This window comes from Lissotriton vulgaris, chromosome 12, assembly GCF_964263255.1.
Source record: "Lissotriton vulgaris chromosome 12, aLisVul1.2, whole genome shotgun sequence".
NCBI lineage: Eukaryota > Metazoa > Chordata > Amphibia > Caudata > Salamandridae > Lissotriton > Lissotriton vulgaris.
The window spans coordinates 486,709,667-486,731,593 of NC_141700.1; the positions used below are offsets into that span (position 1 = coordinate 486,709,667).

The window sequence follows — 21,927 nt, forward strand, 5'->3', positions numbered from 1 at the left end:
AGTCATTCTATCAGAGAAAGGCGTGGTGGTGATGGTGGCTTTGTGAATGATGCAGCTGATTTTTCAGAAAATTGAAAATTACAGGGCAACATGTGGCGCACAAGGGGACTCCGCAGGTGATAGGTCTATTATGTGCGTTTGAGAAGGGGACTAAAAGCTTCGGGCCTACATAAATCAACAACAACAAAGAGAAAAGATGGGTCAACCCAAGAGCTTTTTCACATGGAGTTGTTAAAGACGTGTTGAATAGGAGGCCTCTCGGTGTGTAACCATAATGCGTTGAAGTAATTATTGGTGACTAGTGTCTCTAAAATGCAAAAAGTGCTGGGTTTGAATTTTCCTCAAACTGTTTTGATATTCAGTTTTGCAGGGGATTGGTAAATAATGTATAGATGGTATGCCCATGCGTGATGAAATAATTTATTGTTGGAGACATAATTAAAGTTTTGAACAGCGGGGAGAGATAATGAATAATTGTACTCCCACAGGGACTTTGAGTCAGAGCTTTTATGAAAGCTCTGCACGATCTTTATGAAAGTGTTGGCTACCAAATAGTGACAAACAAGAACAAACGCTGACATATAAACTTAGCAATGACTAGTCATGATAGGAAAGGAGGTTGCTAAGGAACTGATCATAAGAATGAAGAATGGTACCATTGGGTTGGGTAACAATAAAACATCTGGTATATGTTACCTCGTAACACCTGGGTGAAAATGAGCCCCAAAATATAAATTCAATATTTGGTAAAAAGCATATTATTGGTATTAAAACCAATTACTGCTGAGGCAAATGGTGGCTAATCCCTCTTTTGGCTATTTGGGTCAGTTTATGCTTTGGCCTCCATAACTTTTTTCCACACAAGGTATCCACACCAACTGTGCATACTTTTTTTTCCCAACATCATGGGGATAATAACGCTACCTAGGGTTTGAGGATTCCCTTGGAGAGGACTGAGACAATAGGCAAAATATAGATACACTTTGAGTTTTTTTTAGACAAATAGGAAATAAGTTCTGTGGATAAAAATGCCTGTATGTGTTTCTCCCAAAAATGACAACAAAAGGTTTGCAGTGCTAAAGTCACCATCTTTTTAGCCTACAAGGCCATGCATAGCTGAATCAAAAAAGCACATTTTCATAATCAGTTTTGGCATTTTTCAGACGGGTAGCCCATTTTTTCTATTTTTTGTGCTTAGATCCTAAATCCAGTTTATGCTGAAAACCAATGTGAAACTCATGGATGACCCAGGGAGGTTATAGATTTTTTAGAGTAAAGTAAGCAAAAAGCTGAATTCAGCTAGGAGTCATATGTGTAGATCCCTCAAGGTTTTCCCAAAGAAACTAACAGTTGTAATAAAAAAAATATTAAAGATGCGTGGGAAAAAAACAGCCATTTATGACAACTTTTTCATCTGTAATTTTTTGTCACAGTGGTTGAATTATAAAAACAATGCGTTTATGTCCACCTGTCGCTTCTGGCTGTGCGGGTATATAGGGTATGTAGGTTGTCCAAGATCCCGAGGTATCCAGAGCCAATAACTGAGCTACAACTTACAATCGTTTTTAGGTCTCCCCTAACATTAGCAGCGCGCATGCAGTGCTCTCGCCATGCGAGGGCTTCTTGGAATCAATGCGGTTCCAGAAGTCGTGTCTCTGCTCCACCTGCATTCTTGATTGGTGCACGTCATTTAGCGTCACGGATTATGCAGAACGTCATGTGATAATTGTACCGGAGGTTCTTTAGTCCCTCCTGGTTGCTATTCTGTCCTCTTTTGGCCACGCCCACTAGGATTGGATCTTTTACTTGCGGCGGGAGACAGTGACTCTTAATTAGCCGCTAAGCACTTTTTTCTTGTATTACCACGTTTATTGTCAAGAATGCCTGACACGCCTTTCATTCCTCTAGTGCGGCTTGTTTAGCATTACTGTGATGTACTGTCATGTGGGTTGTGCGTTTACTATTGTGTGGCGTTTAACTAATAATAAGCGTTATAAGTTTATCGTGGCTTGGGGCTTGTGCTGATACGTACGCACTAAAGAAGCAGCGTGCCCGAAATGTTGTATTTTTTTTTCCAGGAATGAAAACAGTGGTCGGTGACCAACAATTAAGAAACTCAACATTTCTGTTGCATAGAAAATTTATACAACACCTCTAAGAGATATTACTGCATATACAAAATAACTATTTATGCATATACACTAGTTAATAGACCACACAAGAAACAAGCGCCAAATTCTGTAATCAATTACAAGATATTTATTTTAGAGCAAATCAAAAATATTTTAGTAATGACCATAGGTTTCGCGCAAAAGGAAAGGTGAAAGGATGAGAGGATAGTGGTGTTGGGTAGTGAAAGTGTGAATCAAAGAATAAAAGGAGTTACTTTGATATTTTACAAATACTGATAACAAAGACCAGTAAACGTAAACCTGTCTATATACGATTTACAAGTATTCTGTAAATTTTAATGTGCATTCAAGGCAGTTTCCAATGGTAGGACACAATGAAGGTACAGGTCTTGATCAATGGGAGTGCGTCGACGTTTCGACTCGACTGTGCAATGAGGGATTCAAACCTTTGCTGCGAGTCTTCATCAGGACTGTGTGTTTGCAACCTAAACCTGGAGCCAGGCCTGGCTACACTGGTAGGGATTCATATATGTTCCAACTGGCTCAAGATCGCCAAGGTACGACTGTTCTGATGTGCTAGTTTACATCACCAGATGTATATTCTTCAACGGTCAGAAAAAATGTCCCCTTTCCTTAGTGCACGCTGCCGTCTCCCGTTTAATACTGTCCAAACACACATACACACATCGCTATGGCAACAGACGAAGAAGGGTATTTTTTTTTTCCATTCGCTTTGCAAATGCTTAAGCCGCATCCATTTTTTTTTGTAAGTGATGCGATGTCGTGATTTAACTTTAAATATATATTTTTTAAGGCAACAGACCACTGCAGACCTGGCTTGTGACATCAGCATGTGGCGTCTTACGTCACACGGTCCTTTCCTGTTATTTACAGCTCGGGCTGGCTGCCAGTTGTTTCCATGTTCGGCTCAATGCGTGAGCTATAGGTGTCATCAACAGCAGCAAGTGTTGATCCTCCGCATTGAGCCATGGCTACTGATGAGCTGGCTTCCAAGCTGAACAGGAGGCTGAAGGTGGAGGAAGGCAGCGGAGAGCCTCCGGGACTCGGGAATGGCGGAGAACCAGAGTCGGAGCGGCAGAACTGGGAGCCCGCGGCAAGCACTGGGCCAGAGCGCAGATCTAAGTTGCAGCGGCGGAACGACCTGAACGAGGGGTTAGGCGAGCAGCAGCAGCCAAGTTTACGGGTCAACAACCCATAGAGTTTAAGGAGTTCAGCAGGAAGCAGATCATGAGCATGGAAAGCATGTTCAAACAGTGAGTCACTGCGCCAGTCTGCCTCGCGCTGCTTAAAAACAGTACTCCAGGCTGCACCCCGGCTGGTCCACAACAACCGTAAACGGAGTAAAGCCGCCACTCTACCTTGTGGACAGCCCGCACATGTTTAGCCCCTGTATATTTCTAATGCGTGCCCTGTGTCTCCTACAGATATGCAATGCTTGCATACAACACTCCAGGCTGCAAGGCTCTTGACCCAGAACCACCATAAACTGAGTGGAACTGCTGCATGGCACCTTGTGCACCATCCGCCCATCTGCAGACCGCCAACGTGTACATCCATTCACACCTACATTCATGCAGAACATGTAATAATCTCCCTGCTGCACCCTGGGCGCCAACCTCTGCTGAACGAAATCGAGCACATCACGTTGATACAGTAAGCGATGGCACTGCAGCGCCATACACCCTTGGCAGATCTAGATAACGCCCTGAGGTTTGACAACATGAATACACATGCAGCTGTATTTCCACACATCCAAGGTCTGTCACCCAGCCCAGACATGTATTGATGACAGGCTATCAGGCACACAGAGCAGTAAGTGCAGAGAAATGTCCAGTTTCTAAAAGTGGCATTTCTAAAATAGTAATGTTAAATCCAGCTTCACCAGTAAGGAGGATTTACAATTACCAATCCAAAGATATGAAAGATGAAAAAGCCACTTTTCTCTGATCAATAATTACAGCTTAAAAGTGTATTGAGGAAGTCTCAATGCTGACCTAAGTGAGAAGTAGGCCTCACAGTAGGGAAAAACTAATTTGGGTGTTAGTCACTACCAGTGCATGTAGAGTTTAAACATAAATACCCTCCCTTGTACTTACATGCCAGCCTGCTCCTAGGGTTACTTATAGCCTACCTTAAGAGTGACTTATATGTAATAAAAGGGGAGTTTAAGACTTGGCAAGTAGTTGTAAATGCCAAGTCGAAGTGGCAGAAAACTGCACACACAGGCACTGCAGTGGCAGACCTTTTCACAGGTTTGAAAAGCTACTTACGTAGGTGGCACAATCATTGCTGAATGCCCACTAATATCCTTTGAAGTACAGGCCCTGGGATTATGGTATACCACTTTACAAGGGACTTAACAGCACAACAAATATGCCAATCAGGTATACACCAATGTCATCATGTTTAGGGGAGAAGCACATGTACTTTAGGTGTGGTTAGAAGTGGTAAAGTGCTCAGTCATAAGGCCAACAAAAAGAATCCGCAACAACAGGAGGTAAAAGACAAAACGTCTGGGGAACAACCACCCTAAGGATGACCGGTCTAACACAGTTATACTATTCTGAAGCCTTATTCTGTGATTTGTTTCTGTATCATCGCCACTTTAATACACACCATAATGACATGTAGAAATGTACTTTAAGGTCATTGGTGTTTGTTAGTCTGCATCAAAGTTGGTAACACTGACAAAAATCAAAAAAGAAATTGATGGTGCACATAACCAGAGGAGAACTTCTTGACAGACATCTCTATATTAAGGTTTTCAAACTTATAAAGAGGATTATTAACATTGTGATTTGATTTTATCTGATGTAATGTGAAGTGATTGTGGCATCTGTGATTAAAGGGACTAGAGTTTAAAAAGAAGCATTTTTTACAGTTCTATAATCTGCAGGAAGCTGTCCTGTTTCTTGGCCCTCAAGAAATCTTGGTATTGGAGTATGCTCAACGACTTACCCGCAGGTCAATTCTTATTATATAACTCAATTACGAGATCACTTTCCACGATGTGGAACGACATCACTGCCGAACTGGAGACACACCTCCTAATGCAATACTTACATGTTATGGGCAATGGGTCATACATTGTACACTGGCTGTTTGAGGCGCTACTTATCCATACAACAAAACCCATGACGGCCCTCCGATCACCATGGGAAACAGACAGGGGACAACAATGGGCAGAAAAAGAATGGGACACGTTGCTAGCGAACCCCAACTCATGTTCAGAGGAACTCTAAATTTAAGTTAATTCAGACATAATAAAACGCAGAGGGCATATCTATTACCCGGACAAAATAAATCAATACTTTCACACCAATACCGCTGAGTGCCCACGCTGTCTACAAACAGACGCGGACCTCGTACACATGCTATTGTTTTGTGCTTCCCTGCAAAGCTATTGTCAAGAAGTCATCACGGCGCTTGCAACATGCACCGATAGGACTATCATGCGCACATGCGATGTCTGCATATTAGGTCTATATCCTAGAACAAAGACAAACAGGGTCACGACGAAATTTATTGACTTAGGCTTGTCAGTCACAAAACTGTTCATAACTAAAAGAAGGAAACACACTGATCCTCCTGTAATTAATAGTTGAAAACATCACTTCTGGTGTGGGCGCAAGCCAAAAGCACATCACTACACAGAGAGGAAATAGCTGGGCTACGAAAATACCCTACTGCACAATAGTGGTATACCATACTTTTGGATTTAGCACACATGGATAGGGAGAGGGAGAATGGATCTTCGCAAGCAGCTGATGTACGAGAGGACGTTGTGGGTTCGCAGCTCTATAGTGATGTCGGCCTGAGTTGAGGATGGGGATTGACACAGGGAAATGGGCCACAATAACAATATGCAAGAGATACTGGAGGAGTGGCATGGTTATCTATCCGGACAGACCCATTTGGTCAATAGAAGTTGATAAGAGTGGTAAAGATGTACTGTGGACGAAATATGCACAATACATGTACACTGACCTTGTTAGTTTGTTTATTACAAATATATATCATATTTTGCCTCATCCTATTGACCTGACTCCATGCTTAGGCACAGACTCTTATGTGCAAAATTGGTTGGACAAACAGTATAGATATTCGACTCCATAAGATATGCTTTGGCAGCGGGAATGACATTTTATGCCACGCGCAATGTAACCACTTTATAACTATGTTCACTGTTATTCTGCAATTCTGTAAAAATTGAAAAATGCAAATAAAGATATTTTTTTTAAATTAAATTGGAGTATGCTCAAACAATGACACATGACTAGATGTCAGGTAACGTTGTTAAGTGGAATGACAGGTATCCTGATCTACAAGGACTTTTATGTGATTATTCTTCAAATGACTGTGCCAAGTGTAGATGAATAGTAAAGTTTTAGGACTGCATCCCTTTGTTTAACTCTTGGCCCTGTTTAACATGTCTTATCTGTGTTTCCTGTTTCCCTACAGACTGCTCTGAACATGCTTACAAAGTGCCAGGCATTGGGGTACAAACCAGATGGCATCCTGTGCACCGCCATCCATCCCGGCTGGGTCCAGACTGACCTTGGAGGACCAAATGTAAGTCAAATATGCATTCCTGCGGCTTGTGTAGTGATAAGGTAGGTGTCTGCCAAACGAAACAGGCAGATTCCTTCCAAAGTCTTACAACCAGCGTTTCATATTTTAAAAGCTAGTGTGTACTACCCATTGTAGAGTCACCATTATCACCACAGGTTGTCTGCCCTATGGAGCCATTACATTTTTTTAAAACTACATTCAGGATCTGAACCTCTCTGGTGGACAGGGCCTTGTGTAGACCAATCTCCCTCAGGAAGAACCGGACATAATTCTGTCGAAGGAGTCCACGCTGTTCTTGAGAACTCTTTATCTGCCAGTATGCAAAGGAGCAATCAAGGCTGTGAAGCGGCCATTTGTCAACATGTCTGCGCAATAAAAAGACCATAGAAAAGCAAGAGTTGAAAAACAAATACACCAGAAACAATAACTATCTTCAGCACCCCTGACAAAATGTGCTTGTGGGTAAATCACCCTCAGGTGACTACACTTTGCCTAGGATTACCTGTTTCCTACAATCCATCATATCCCAGATTCTCTGGTATGGACCCCGCCCCCACAAACTTTCCTTTGCACCACTCTCCATGTTAAAGATGCCTTTTCTGCTGTGAACATTCCCTTTAAGATGATGCTAATGTACATGAATGTCATTTTAATTATGACGCAGTGTGCCCCTTTACACCCTGGTCTGGCCTGTGACCTTTTTAGATCCCAGTTTGGCCTGTTTCACTTTTACACCCTAATTTGGCCTATGCTCCCCATAGGCCATGTGCCCCACTCATGTTTAAGTATGCCCTGTGTTTTTCGCCACATCAATTTACATTAGGGACTGCTCTGTGTCTCAGTTATGCCCCAAAAGTACAGTCTCAATGTGTATTCTCTAAAGAGTCCATCAGCAGTTCTTGAGGTGTTGAATGTATTCTCTGTTCCAAATACACTTACCTTAATAGAGCAGAAGGTAATATATCTAGATTATTACTTCCCGTAAGAGCAAACTTCCAACACAACTAATTCATTTTGAGTTAGGCCTGGCTGCCCGTCACCTCAAAGCGTACAGTTCTATCCTGAGATGGGAATATAAGATTGCCACAGCAAGTACAATATGGCAGCCGGTTAGAGGGAATTATAGTTGGAAGAATCTCATAGATATACATTTATAAATAATGGTAACCTGATGTCACACGTCAATGTCTTATTCCTGGCAGAACAAATCCTATTTTTCTCTAATACAAGTCTTGACAGTCAACCCCGTCTTATAGCTGACCTGGACTAGGTTATACAGATATAGCATTATCAGTATATCTCTGAAAGCTTCCCACCTAAAAGGATGCACCTTTATCTGCTGCATCTCGTGAACCATAATGTATGTAGACTCAGTTATGTTATGTTATGTTATTTATTTGTTAAAGCGCAACAGCTGCCCCAGCAACGGAGCGTCCCGGCGCTAACCTAACCAGTACCTGAGGAGAGGGGGGGAACCAACAGAGGAATTAGATGACAGAGAAGAGATGGGTTTTGAGTTCCTTTCGGAAAGCAATCAGATTGGTTTGGGTACGGATGTGTGGAGGTAGGGAGTTCCATAGTTTTGCCCCTAAGACTTTGAAGGAACGTCCACCGGTTCTACAGAGCTTAGTTCGGGGGACCATTACGAGGTGCTGTCCCAGTGAGCGCAGGGTGCGCTGGGGAGTGTAGGGTACCAGAAGCGGGCGTAGGAGTTCAGGACAATCAGAGTTGAGAATTTTAAATGCCATGGTAAGAGTTTTGAAGTGAATACGAGATTCAATTGGTAGCCAGTGTAAATTGCGGATGGTGGTTCTGGCAGAGCACCTGCGTGGGAGACCAACCAGTCTGAGCTTGTAGGACCTCCAATTTCAGATTAATCGGGAAAAATGATTTACAAACTTGAATTTGATTGCACTTGATCCTTTATGCCAGACTGCAGTGAAAGATTTGAAGCATGTTTAATTTATTTCTGATTAACCCCTAACTGCTGGGCCTTAAAGCCCCCCAGCCCCCCCCCCCCCCCCTCCAACACACACTGCTGAGCCTATTTGGGATACTTTGCGCTTATGGCTCCATAACCTTTTCCCCATAAGGTGTCCACGCTAAATTTGTGTCCTCTTTTTCCAACATCCTGTGGATTCTGAAGGTACCCAGAGTTTGTGTATAGGGATGGGCAGAGTTGCACATCAGGGAATTCCGCTGAGTTGCATGAAAACTCAGAGGAATTCTTATTAGATCCCTGTCATTCTAGTGCGAGGACTGCAGTGCCTACCTGTATGCCCGCCGGCCTGGATTGATGGCAAGGGCAGTGCCGGTGGCCCCAGTGGCAGAGTGTCGAGGACTGTCACTGCACAACACAGGTACTAGCAGCCTTGCCGAACCCATGGGAGAGGGAGCCGGGTGGCACCTGCGTGCATTCCTTGGACCTCCTAGTGCTGTGTAAGGCGCTAGACACAAGTCACTGTAGCCTTCCCTGTAAGAGCCACCCGGTCTGATAGCAAAACAAAGACTATCAACTGAATAATAAATACACAGAGTGCAATACAGATCAACAGAGTTCACTTACGCATCTTACTTTGGCCCACTGAATTCCATCCACAACCTATTTTCCAGCATCATGGCACCAAGGCATCTGTGATTAACTTAGACAGTGAGCACTCTAGCTTTATATCTAAAGCCAGGCAATCAGATGCTGCAAAAGTCTCAGCTGCTGTCATCCTGGTGTACAAAAGGTATAAAAGGAGAGGCTAAAACATAACCGCACAATCTCTGCAGTATCTCCACTAGGCAGAACTGTGAGTTGTCCCTCCAAACACCTCCTTGAAGAAGTGGAGGCCTGGTAGCAGCGCACTCAGGGGCTGGCATTTGGATATAAACCTTGCAAGAGCAAAGCTGTGTTTGGAGGTGAGGTCTATTGTGGGCGGGGCTTCGCTCTCTGTATACTTGTACTCTGGCAGCAGCAAAGTCTGCTGTTTTTGTTGCTGCCCTTCCGCTCATACAAAGGCAGTGGTGTAATGAGGAAGCGGAGGATGCCGCACAGGCTTTAAGTGCAGGAGCCTTTGCTTTGATCCAAGCCCGGGGTTACTTTTACTGAGTGACAGCAGCAAGGCCTCTGAAGAGGGGCAAGTAAGGCAATATAACGCCTGTTTTTCCAAGTAATGTTGCTGAAATATGGCTGATATTAAAGACGAGCGGAACTAAGGGTGGGTGGCGGGGGCTAACCCCATCACGCGTTGGAATCAGAGTTTTTGCTGAACTATACTCTCCCAGCGGAGTGCGGAGTTGCAAAATTCCACAAACTCCCCCAAAGAGCGGAGTTAACTGCCTACCCCTATTCGTGGATTCCCCTAGAGGGGACCCAGAAAATAGGCAAAATATAGCTTAATTTTGAAAGCCATATTTATGCAGGGGGTTGCATCGCGTTTACACCATACAACGTGTTGCCTACGCGACTCAACTCTCAAATGCGATTTATCAAGCAACGTAAGGCCACTTTGCGTGGCTCTGATTGGCTTGATAAATCAGGAGTAACGCAACTCAGCACAAATCACTGCATTGTGTTAATCTTCCCTGGGAAAGCGTTCCATTAGCGTTGCATGGGTCTTCCCATGTAATTCCCATTGATTTGGATGCATTTCTAGATATACTATTACTGGTAGACCTGGGAATGACCCACAAAGATACTCCTTTTTAGGGGAGGCGTAACGAGCGGAAATATCTTCATTTCCCCTTGTTACTTCCTCTTTCTAAGTGTGCTGCATTCTGCAGCTCCCATAGAATGGGGAATACGCCTTAGGGGATTTTTTTGTGCAGAAAGGTGCCTCTCCCTGCACACAAAAAAATCCTGCATGCAATGCAGACACCCATGCACCATGGTGCAAGGGTGCCTGTTTTGGCACTAGGCCACCTATTGTGCGCCAGTGCTGGGGAAAAGGCTGGACTGCACTGTGTTGTGTTAAATACAGCGCATTCCTACACTTTCCCTGTAATGAAGTGCAGCAAGGTGACTTGCTGCACTGCGTTGCTTTACTTTTTACGAAATTTGCCCCTGAGTTTTGTGGGGAAGATCAACTAACAGTTTGCTGTTCTAAAGTCACAATCCCGCAATCCTCCCTGCTTTCACAAACATGTACATCTGAATAAAAAACTTTTTTTACCACAGTTTTCAGAGAGGTAGCCCATTGTTCCTATTTTTTGTGCTCTCAACCTACTTTCAGTTTGTGCTAGAGACCACAGTGAAAATCATGGGTGATGCAGGAAAGCTATAGATTTCTGAAACGAAATTAAATGAAATGAATGAAAATTGCATTTATATAGCGCATAAACTACCCTGAGGTCTCGCAGCGCTTTGTCTGAAACAGAAGGAAAGCAGGAATTTCGTGCTAGCAGATTGTACCAAATAGGTGGGTTTTTACAAGTTTCCTGAATGCCAACAGATTATCGGTCCTTCTAAGCGGGAGGGGAAGGGCGTTCCATAGCTTTACAGCATTAAATGTGAATGAGAGACCTCCCCAACGAGCTTTGTGTATCTTGTTTGAGGTAGCCAGATGGAGTAGGCTAGAGCGCAAGGCTCTGTTGGGGAGGTATGGGGTGATCAAAGGATGCATTATGGTTGGACCCGTCTTCCAAATTGCTTTATGCGTAATGCACATAGCTTTGAACTGGATCCTAGCTGTTATGGGCAACCAGTGTAGCTTCTTAAGGACAGGCTTCACAGATTGCCTCCGTAGGATTTGATAGAGCAGTCTGGCGGCACAGTTCTGTGTGAACTGAAGTTTATTAGTTGTGGTCTTTGGAGCTCCCAGGTAGAGAGCATTACCGTAATCCAGGCGGGAGAGTATTAGGGCCTGAACCATGACTCTCCTCGCCTGGAACGGAAGAAGGGGGAGTATTTTCCGAAGCATCCTCATCAAACCGTAACAGGTAGATGAGGTCTTGGTGACCTGGACCATAAAGTCCAGGGAACTGTCTAACATGACTCCCAGGCTCTTTATCTGTGTCTTAGGGGAGGGGAGGGGTCCCATACAATCCGGCCACATAGGGAGCAAGATGTTGGGTGCGGGGTTCCCTAATAACATGATTTCTGTTTTTCCCCGTTAAGTCGGAGACCCGAGAGCTCCATCCATTTGGCGACCGCCTCCAAACAGGGGCCCAAGGTGCTAGACGACCCCCCAGTCTGGTTTAGTGAAACCACAAGCTGGGTGTCGTCTGCATAGGTGACAATTTTGACGCCAAAGGGATGGACCACCTCCGCCAGTGACCTCATGTAAATATTAAAAAGGGTGGGACTCAGGGCAGAGCCCTGAGGCACCCCACACATGAGTGGCTGTTTAGTGGAAACAATGTCTCCCTCAAAGACCTGGAAGAAGCGCTCTTCCAGGAAGGAGGTCAGCCATGTCAGCGTCACGCCCGACACCCCCATGCCACTCAGACGATGTAATAAGGTGGCATGGTTAACCGTGTCGAACGCAGCACTGAGATCTAGTAAAATAATGGCTGCCTTACCTCCCTGGTCCAGCAGACTCCTTGTCTCCTCTATTACTGCTAATAAGGCTGTTTTAGTCCCGTGCTGGGGACGAAACCCTGTTTGGGATGTAGAAAGCAGTTGGTTAGATTCCAAGTACTGGACCAATAGGTTGTTGATATGTTTCTCCACCACTTTGCTCATCCAGGGCAAGATAGAGATGGGTCGATAATTGGACAAGTTGCTTTGGTCCAGATTAGGTTTTTTTAATAGGGCTCTAACCATCGCACCTTTCCATGATATAGGAACTATGCCTGAGCCAATTGAGGTATTAAGGACATCAAGGATTCCTGTACGGATTGTATCGATGACCTTGATTAAGGATTGCGGAGGCGCTGGGTCTCTCGGGGAGCCCGAGGTGACCTTGGAAATTATTTTCTCCAAGGAGGCAGGGTCTATGGGAGTAAATTGTTCCAGCCTGCAGCTGGCCAAGGAATCGGGACTGACAGTTCTAGCTATTTCTAGCTTGGCAATATTGGGGTAAAGGAGGCATAGATGGTCTGAATTTTTTGCTGAAAGTAAGTTGCCTGGTTATAGCATCGTAACAGTGCTCCCTCTGCGGAAACCAGTTCTTGGGGCGGGGTGACCAGTGATTTGGCTATTTGGCAGCTATGTTAATTTTGGTTTTGTAAAAGTGGGCTTGCTCTGCCTTACTTTCCGTTTTGTAGAGACAGACCGTAGACAAAAATCCAAATTTAGCAAGGGGTCATGTGTGTGGATCCCTCAAAATGTTCCCAAAGAAAATAACTGTTGAAAAGGAGTACAAAAAACAGCCATTTGCAATAACGTTTTCATCTGTAACTTTTTGTCACAATGGTCGATTTACAAAACCAATATACCATTACCTCTGCTATGCCCTTCTGGTTGTGGGGTTATATATGGTTTGAGGGTTCTCCTAGAACCCAAGGCACCTAGAGCAAATACATGAGCTGCATCATACAATGGATTTTTATTGTGTACTGAGTACAGACCAAGTCACATGGTGAAATGTGTAGAGTGAAAAATTAAAACCTATGCATTTCTGAAAGTGGCACGTGGTATAGGGTTTAGGAGCAGTGATTTTTTGTGCATCTCTGAATTTGTAGATACCATTACTAGAATATGATTTAGAGGGTATTTTTCAAAATGAATAAGACTAATGCGACTCACCGGAGCATAATGCCCAAGTGGACGAGCCGGAACTGCGTTGTGGATCCTCAGCCGGGATAGTAGATGCACGCCTTGCTACCTCCGCTTTGGAGGGGATCAATCAGCCGGCGGACTCCACAACAGAAGGTCCAGGACAGCCATGCTTGGACCCACAAGAGTCCCACATGCCGCCAGAAACGCTGGATGGCTGTCAGTCAAAGGATGCAACAATAATCTGAAGGGGGTGGACACCGAGCAAAACTCGGAACGAAGGGCCCCCCGAGTCAAACGGTGCTTCCTCCCACCCCCATCTAGACCCAGACATCTTGTCCGGTGAGTACCCGAGAAACAATTGAGAAAGGACCTACTCATCGGAACCCGGGAATTTGTGAAGAATCTCAACAGAGGCAACGACCATATAACGGGAGACACCGGTCACGCTACCTCATGCCTGACCCTAAGATGGCGGCTTCCAACCCCTAATTAACTTCTATCTACAGGGTAACTCCCTCGACTCCATTCACTTCCTCTACTGGATTCATCTTTTTTTTTTTATTATTTATAATTTTTTATTGAGCAGAGCATAGATAAGGTACAATACATATAAGAATAATTTGAACAATGGAAATGAATATAAAATATTTAAAATCTTCTTCTATTAAAAACAGATTAAAAGGGAGGATTCTGAATACTTAAAAGCCATAAGCAGTCAATGTCAATAAAACTACATATATATATTTTCAAATACAAGCAATGTGCAACAGCCGCAAAATTCGGTCCTAAAGTGCAAATGCAATACAGTACAATCCAACCTGAAATAAAGTGCTAATGCTTCAAAATTACTATAAGTGCAAATACCACAGATTAAAGTGTGCTTGTGACTTATTAATAAACCCTTTCAACACTTCAAGACTGCTTGAGCATAATACAGGCCTCTTATCAGTATTCAATCTAATTACAAACTAAACTCCCCCTTATTTCCTGCAAATTCTCAAAATATTTCCAATTAATTTCAAATCTCCTTACTGCTCCCACTCTACAAGCATAAGCTTTTTCAAAATTCCATGACCTCCTCATTTTGTTAAGCCATTTCAAATGGGAAGGAAGTTCCTTTGATTTCCAATTTTGGAGAATTAGGGAGCGGGCAACAGCACAAGAAATAAATACAAACATTTCCTCTGAATCTTTGAGAAAGACTCTGTCATTACATATACCAAAGAGGGCCAATTCGGCTGAAGGCATAAGTGTTTTCCCAATAGCTGCCTCAATATCTGAGAGAATGGCCTCCCAAAAAGATTTCAGTTGAGGACAAGTGAAGAAAATATGAAGCCATCCACCCTGACCATCAGCTTGGCATCTGAAGCACTTGTTCCTAACGTCCGGGAACCTATTCTCCAGTGCCTCCGGAGTCCAATATGCTAGCCAGCGGGACAAGAATGCCATCCTCTTAAAATTGGCAGCCCGTAATGATTTATAACCCAATAAGCTTATGGTTTCCCAATCTTTACGTGTTAAATTACATTGTGTTGGGGGCGCTAGAGAGAGCACTGCGGAATGGCTGGCTCCTGAGGCAGCTCCGCCGGAAGGGTGCCTGTTTATCCAAAAAACGCAATGCTGCTGGCATTTACACTGCTTCTAAACGAAGATACTGCCATCGGAACACCTGCGCAATTACTTGCAGGTGCCCAAAGTGCCGATAATTGCTTGGAACGTTGTGAAAATCGGCAGTGAGCGGAGACTCTGCGACAGATGTCCCAAAATGGCGGCGCCCATGATCTGAAGCTGTATTGCTGGAGAGATTGAACGGCAGATTGAGGACTGCCCGAATGTGGAGACTAGCGACTATCTGGTACACTGTGTAGATGTAAGCGGAGGCAAAATACACGTGCTGCATGCTTCCAGTGAGTACACTGTACGATGCGCTGCAAGGGATGTTGATGGCAATCAAAATGGCGGCACCGGTGAAATGCACAGTAGCCGAGATTGAAATGAGCTCATAGATGGTGCGCAGGAAGCAATACAGCGCTCATATGCATGTTGGGTCAGCAGTAAAGCCAAGCGCTAAGATTTGCACCCGCTTGTGAAGTGTGGACATGATTGCCGGCGCTCTATGTAGCACTGTTTACACAGCGACGAGTCCCCACGGAGGTGACGCAACATGGCGGATTGGCAAACGAACATATAAACCAGTGCACACCTATTGATCACGCGCCATTATCATGCAGGTGGAGCGCTGCCCATATGAATTGCATACCGCACGACTGCAAGTGCTGTAGCGCACCTCAGCATTGACCATACCCGATACGTAGCAGCCGCGGTGTATTGTGTGGCGGGAGAGGAGCAGATTTCTAACCAGAGCGATGCTGCACCTGCCTGTCTGCCTGTAATAATTGTTAAGCACGGTGGCTGTCACCATCATATTCGGAATGTATCTGCACTCAAATGCCCGCATTCAGCCCATGAATACAACATCCCTATGTTTTGGAATGTTGCGACCCATCGCCTGTGTCAACCCAGTTAGATATTTCTCTCTCGAGGCTGCAATCGTGGCCAACGGCTGACTTTATCGCAGGCTATGGCGCTCATCATCATGCGTGGGCCTGAACTGCACTCGGTTATTTGCCCAAACATGGCGCAGTATATGTAATCGACCCCTATCTCAGATGTACCTGTGTAGTGGAACACAGCAAACCCAACCCTCTTATCTGGCTAATTTGTCGTCCTTCCTCAGTACCTGTACAATCACACCTGTGTCGCGACCCTTGTGACCCTACCGGCTCTTTGCGATATTAGCACCTGGAGCGCTCTCTAACATAAAAGTTGCGCTGTACAGTGACTGGTGCCTCCTATACCACGCAGACGCAATGGGGAAACCGGAGAAACAACAGACAAAGCTGCAGTTTGAGGCTAACGCTAACCAACAAGACAGAAGATTTGGAAGCGCGGTCCCGTCGTAATAATGTCCGCATAGTGGGCCTACCGGAGTCGACAAACACAGGGTAACTTGAAAAATATGTGGAAGACCTATTCAAAGACCTGTTCGGGACTGAAGAGCTATCGCCAGTGTTCCTGGTGGAACGTGCGCACCGCTCCCTTGCACCTCTTCCTAAACCAGAGGCTCCCCCACGCCCAATAGTTGCCCACCTGCTCATTTATAGGGACAGAGATACGGTCCTTAGACTGGCTAGGGAGAAGGGAGATGTCACCCATCAGGGTAATAAGCTGGAGTTCTATTCGGATCACACCATGGCAGTCCAACTGGCCCGCAAGGAATATGCTTCAGCAAAGAAAAAATTATGGGACTTGGGCATTGAATATGCCATGCTCTACCCAGCAAAACGTAAAGTGACCCACGCAGGTCGATCCACGATCCTCCTCACGCCGCAAGCTACCCATGAATATATAAAAAAAAGTTAGGCCGTAAACGTAGGGTGACTGGGCGCGAGGACCAGCAGAGTGATGAGGACTGAGCGGCTCCATTAAGGTAACCGCGGACTACGAACTATGTCTCACCTATTGGGTAAGCTGAGCCAAGGATCTAGGTTTTCCTTTTCACTTGAAACCCATTTACAGGTCATGTCCCACTTTTGATATGTACGGTCATTAACATGCACATCTTTAGGACTGACGCGTATTTCGACGTCTCCTTGTGGCTCACTGTTGATATGCTTTACAATTGTCCACAATGACCGGACGAACTACACTAATGACACTGCCCGCTGTTGTTCCACACCTGAATGTTACAAACTCCACTTCTGGACTGTCAGAGGACAGCGCAAAACAGCTGGGTGTCACTTCACAGACAACCAACTATTGTTGTACACCCAGATGATGTCTTGCTGGTACAAAAAGTGATCATAATTATATAACGAACAAGCCAAGGTATGGCACTGGTACTCTCTCACTGCATGCTCTGTGGTGATGACCACGTCCAGGCACTATCTCTAGTTATGAATCACTATTGGCTAGTCGAATGGTGGAATGCTGCATTGCACAACTTCCATAGAACATGATGTTTTGTTATTTGCAGCATTATTTTCACTTATGTCAGTTGATACTGTGTACCCTTCCTCATCCACAATGTGGATGGAGATGTGCGTACCTGGTGGACCCCCACCTGGGTGTTCCCCAACAAACGTTTCTTCTACAGTTTAGTTAATTCAGGATTATGGCTTTGGCAAGGTTGGGATGCAGAAGTGGGAGGGGGGAGGGAAGGAACTTTTGGGATTGTTATTTGTAGATCCCTGTACCTGAGATGCATTGCGAACTCCAAATCACACAATACGAACGTATTTACTGATTGCCATGTTCTTGTTAACACGCCAAATCCTAGGACACCTCTGACATGGTTCGCCAAGCTGCTATACCACAGATATACCACTCGCTAAGGTTGTAAAATTTGCTCAGCTGAACTTAATCACCTGGAATGTGCGGGGTCTAAATAACCCCAAAAAAATCAGCCAAATGTTTGCTTATTTCGATAGGCTCCAGGTGGATATAGCCTTTCTCCAGGAGACGCACATTGCAGCTAACACACCATCGATACTGGGTAAAAGATAGGCTGAAGAGGTACACAGTTCGAACTACTCCTCCTACTCGCGGGGTGTAAGTATACTCATACGCAAGGGAGTCCACTTCAAAGTCACAAGTGTCCTGAAAGATATAGAAGGTAGATATGTAATTGTGGTTGGCATTATGCGTAATCAGAATGTAGCGTTAATTAACACGTATGGCCCAAACGTAGACAACCCTGGGTTCTACACTAAAATGTGGCGTATGAATAAGGGGGTTTACCCAAACATAGTCACTGGGACCTGGGTTCTATAGGTACTAGGAGGAAGGGGTCCCAGTGTGAACATAGAACAATATACACAATTCAAAGAATTAATTGTCAAAACAATGAATGGATCCACAATGTTTTAATTCACAATGGGATAAAGTATGATGAATATACACAAAAATTGTCAAGCGTATTTGGCGGTTGTATGGTGCCCCAAGGGAGGAAAGGGGAAGGGAGGTGGTGATCAAGTGAGGATGTGGTGATGGAAGGTATAGAAGTGACAGTAAAATCAGTCAATTGAGCAAAACAGTATTGGCAGTATTATACAAAACCAACAAAGCCAACGTGTTCGGCAATTAAATCAGATCGGCATACTTCACAAAATACAGTTAATGTTATGATGGTGGCGTGAAGTTGGCACAAGGAAAGTAGTTGTCGACGTTTCGACCCTCTTATTAACGCAGGGAATGGTTGTGCCCTTGCTGCGGGGTCTTCATCAGGACCAAAGGGAAGGGGGCAGGCAACCTGAGTGAGTCGAGTTGGAAATGGACTGACAAAGTTCTGTAGACAGTAACTTTCATCTATGGTGTGTCTGTAGGATTTAGATATCAAAATTGCTAGTTGATTGTAAAACCGCAAGCGCAGTTTCGAGCGTAGTTTGCATTCCCGATATACTCGGCAGCAATACCACGCTGGATTCAGTTCCCATCGGTTTTGGAGGTGGACTAATCACGGCTCATTTACGGATACGCTCTGATACTGTCTACATTGACGGCGCGGGCCATCGACCGGTTCATTTACAATCAACTAGCAATTTTGATATCTAAATCCTACAGACACACCATAGATGAAAGTTACTGTCTACAGAACTTTGTCAGTCCATTTCCAACTCGACTTACTCAGGTTGCCTGCCCCCTTCCCTTTGGTCCTGATGAAGACCCCGCAGCAAGGGCACAACCATTCCCTGCGTTAATAAGAGGGTCGAAACGTCGACAACTACTTTCGTTGTGTCAACTTCACGCCACCATCATAACATTAACTGTATTTTGTGAAGTATGCCGATCTGATTTAATTGCCGAACACGTTGGCTTTGTTGGTTTTGTATAATACTGCCAATACTGTTTTGCTCAATTGACTGATTTTACTGTCACTTCTATACCTTCCATAACCACATCCTCACTTGATCACCACCTCCCTTCCCCTTTCCTCCCTTGGGGCACCGTACAACTGCCAAATACGCTACACTAAAATGTGGCATACCGTCTCAGACTTATGCATCACGAACCTAGTGTGGGGAGGATATTTTAATATTGCTCTAAGGGATGGACTGGACCGCTCGCCAAACACCACAGAACCACACAAACGAGCTCTCGCTGCTTTACAAGACGCTATGATAGATTTACATCTCAACGATATCTGGAGAACACTTCACCCGGATCACTCTGAAGCCACGCACATCACGGCTGCACACAATAGCTGGTCAAGGATAGACTACTGGCTGGGGACGGGAGAGGTCTCCTTATGGCCCACCTCCATTATGCACTTACCACATACACTGTCTGATCATAGCCCGGTATTGCTTGTTTCCGGTCCAGGGAAGACATGGCTTGGCAGTTCGGGCTGGACTGTTCCCATGAAGCACAGGGTCAGACTGATTTCCATATAGCCATGTCTGAACTGGGGTGGCCGAGTGGGCTAAAGAACGGTGATGGATTAAACCCAGGTCTTTTGACTGGGTGTGAGTATTTGATTGATTCAGATGCTCCGTCCATCACCACCCCCTTTTGTACCGCTTTTGGCCACCATAAGTGTGGCAGGGTATGCTCAGACGTGAGTCCCTTGCTCACTTTGCCACTGGATTCAAGCAAGCCGGGCTGAAGACGGCTGGAATGCCAGAAACTGGTCCTCGGAAGCTTGTTTCTGGTCCAGGGAAGACATGGCTTGGCAGTTCGGGCTGGACTGTTCCCATGAGGCACAGGGTCAGACTGATTTGCATATAGCCTTGTCTGAACTGGGGGTGGCAGAGTGGGCTAAAGAACGGTGATGTATTAAACCCAGATCTTTTGACTGGGTGTGAGTGTTTGATTGATTCAGATGCTCCGTCCATCACCACCCCCTTTTGTACCGCTTTTGGCCGCCATAAGTGTGGCAGGGTATGCTCAGACGTGAGTCCCTTGCTCACTTTGCCACTGGATTCAAGCAAGCCGGGCTGAAGACGGCTGGAATGCCAGAAACCTGTCCTAGGAAGCTTGTTTCCGGTCCAGGGAAGACATGGCTTGGCAGTTCGGGCTGGACTGTTCCCAGGAGGCACAGGGTCAGACTGATTTGCATATAGCCATGTCTGAACTGGGTTGGCAGAGTGGGCTAAAGAACGGTGATGGATTAAAGCCGGATCTTTTGACTGGATGTGAGTGTTTGATTGATTCAGATGCTCCGTCCATCACCACCCCCTTTTGTACCGCTGATTCCAAAGGGGGCACATTGCGAGAACAATGACCCAAAGCGTAGCAGCTGGTGGTTAGTCAAAATCCTGAAGAAGGGTACTAGAGTTATCAACATTGGCAACTTGAGGATGTGTCCCATTTCCTATATCCACTCTACCGGAAAGTTCCTGCTGAAACGGCGGGACCAAGAATAGGTGCAGGAAAAATGTCGTCCCTTTAAATTAGTTTGACTAGTCACAGTGGTGGGTTTGCAAATAACTTTAAGATCCAGGATTACTCCAAGCGGGTGGTTGGGTTGAACAGAGGGAACGATTGGGCCAGCTATCTAAAAAGGGACTGAGTCCTGTGAAGAAGTCACAGAGTTGGTATCAGGCAACTGATCCCAAAGAATTTCTAACTGAGCGGGAATGTAGTGGTGACCAACCTGCTAAGAGCATCTTCGAATTTTGGGAGTCTATCGTGACACGCAGCAAAAGAGTTAATAATTAAGTTCTTCAATGTAATAAAATGACTGGAAGTCAAATCTCCAACTAAATCTGCAGTTGGTACTGCTTTTGTGGTCAGACCACAAAAGGGGAATACCATAATTTTATTCTAGTGATGCTCAGAGGTGTAAACATGGCATATTGTAGGAGATTGACAGATAATCACCTCAACAAGGTGCCTTAGGCCAGTCAGGGATGGCCTGGGGTCAGAGTCAACATCAGGGGTACCCCCAGCCAAAGACTTGCTATGACCAGAGGTGCAGACCTAGAGTTTTGCAATTGATGCACCAAGGCCCCGTTCTTCCTCGCCTGAAATAATTTCATTGGTTATGGCCTTGATCACAGATGTCACTATAGGTGAGAATGTCAGACCCACTACTTGAATGTTTCTGAATGCAAGTCATTTGAGACAACCTTCACTTACTGGATGAAAAGTCGAAGCAGATAAGCAGGTGTACATGCCTATTTCCTTGAGGCTTACGCATCCTATTCTTTTTACTGTCACTTGACATTACATTGTAGCTACTGGTCAGAGATAAAAGCTGCATCATGGTATGTGATGCTATCGGGCAAGAGGCAAGGACTCTACATATTTGATATGGAATTTTTATTTGGGACATGATGTGTTACCATGATACTAACACAGGATCAATTTATGATTGTAATAAATAATTTTTGCTGCATTTTTCCTCCTTTTTAAATGTAAAATACATGATAATCCTTCAGTTGAAGGAGTGAAATAATTGTCAGGTGTTTTGTTCTATTATCGTATTTTAATTTTTTCATATTTCATTTTCTGAATATGTATGCATTTAATGGTAAAACACACTTGTGTAGATAA

The 21,927-nt window shown here is 44.8% G+C and overlaps 1 protein-coding gene across 1 annotated transcript in view; it reads left to right on the forward strand.

The window, feature by feature from the left end:
* Nucleotides 1-21,927, forward strand: part of LOC147676815 (uncharacterized) — a 230,680-nt gene that overhangs the window by 171,790 nt on the left and 36,963 nt on the right. Inside the window, exon 5 of the mRNA XM_086945233.1 lies at nucleotides 6,615-6,725. Within this exon, the coding sequence (XP_086801359.1) occupies nucleotides 6,615-6,725 (111 nt within the window). The remainder of the gene's footprint in view (nucleotides 1-6,614; nucleotides 6,726-21,927) is intronic.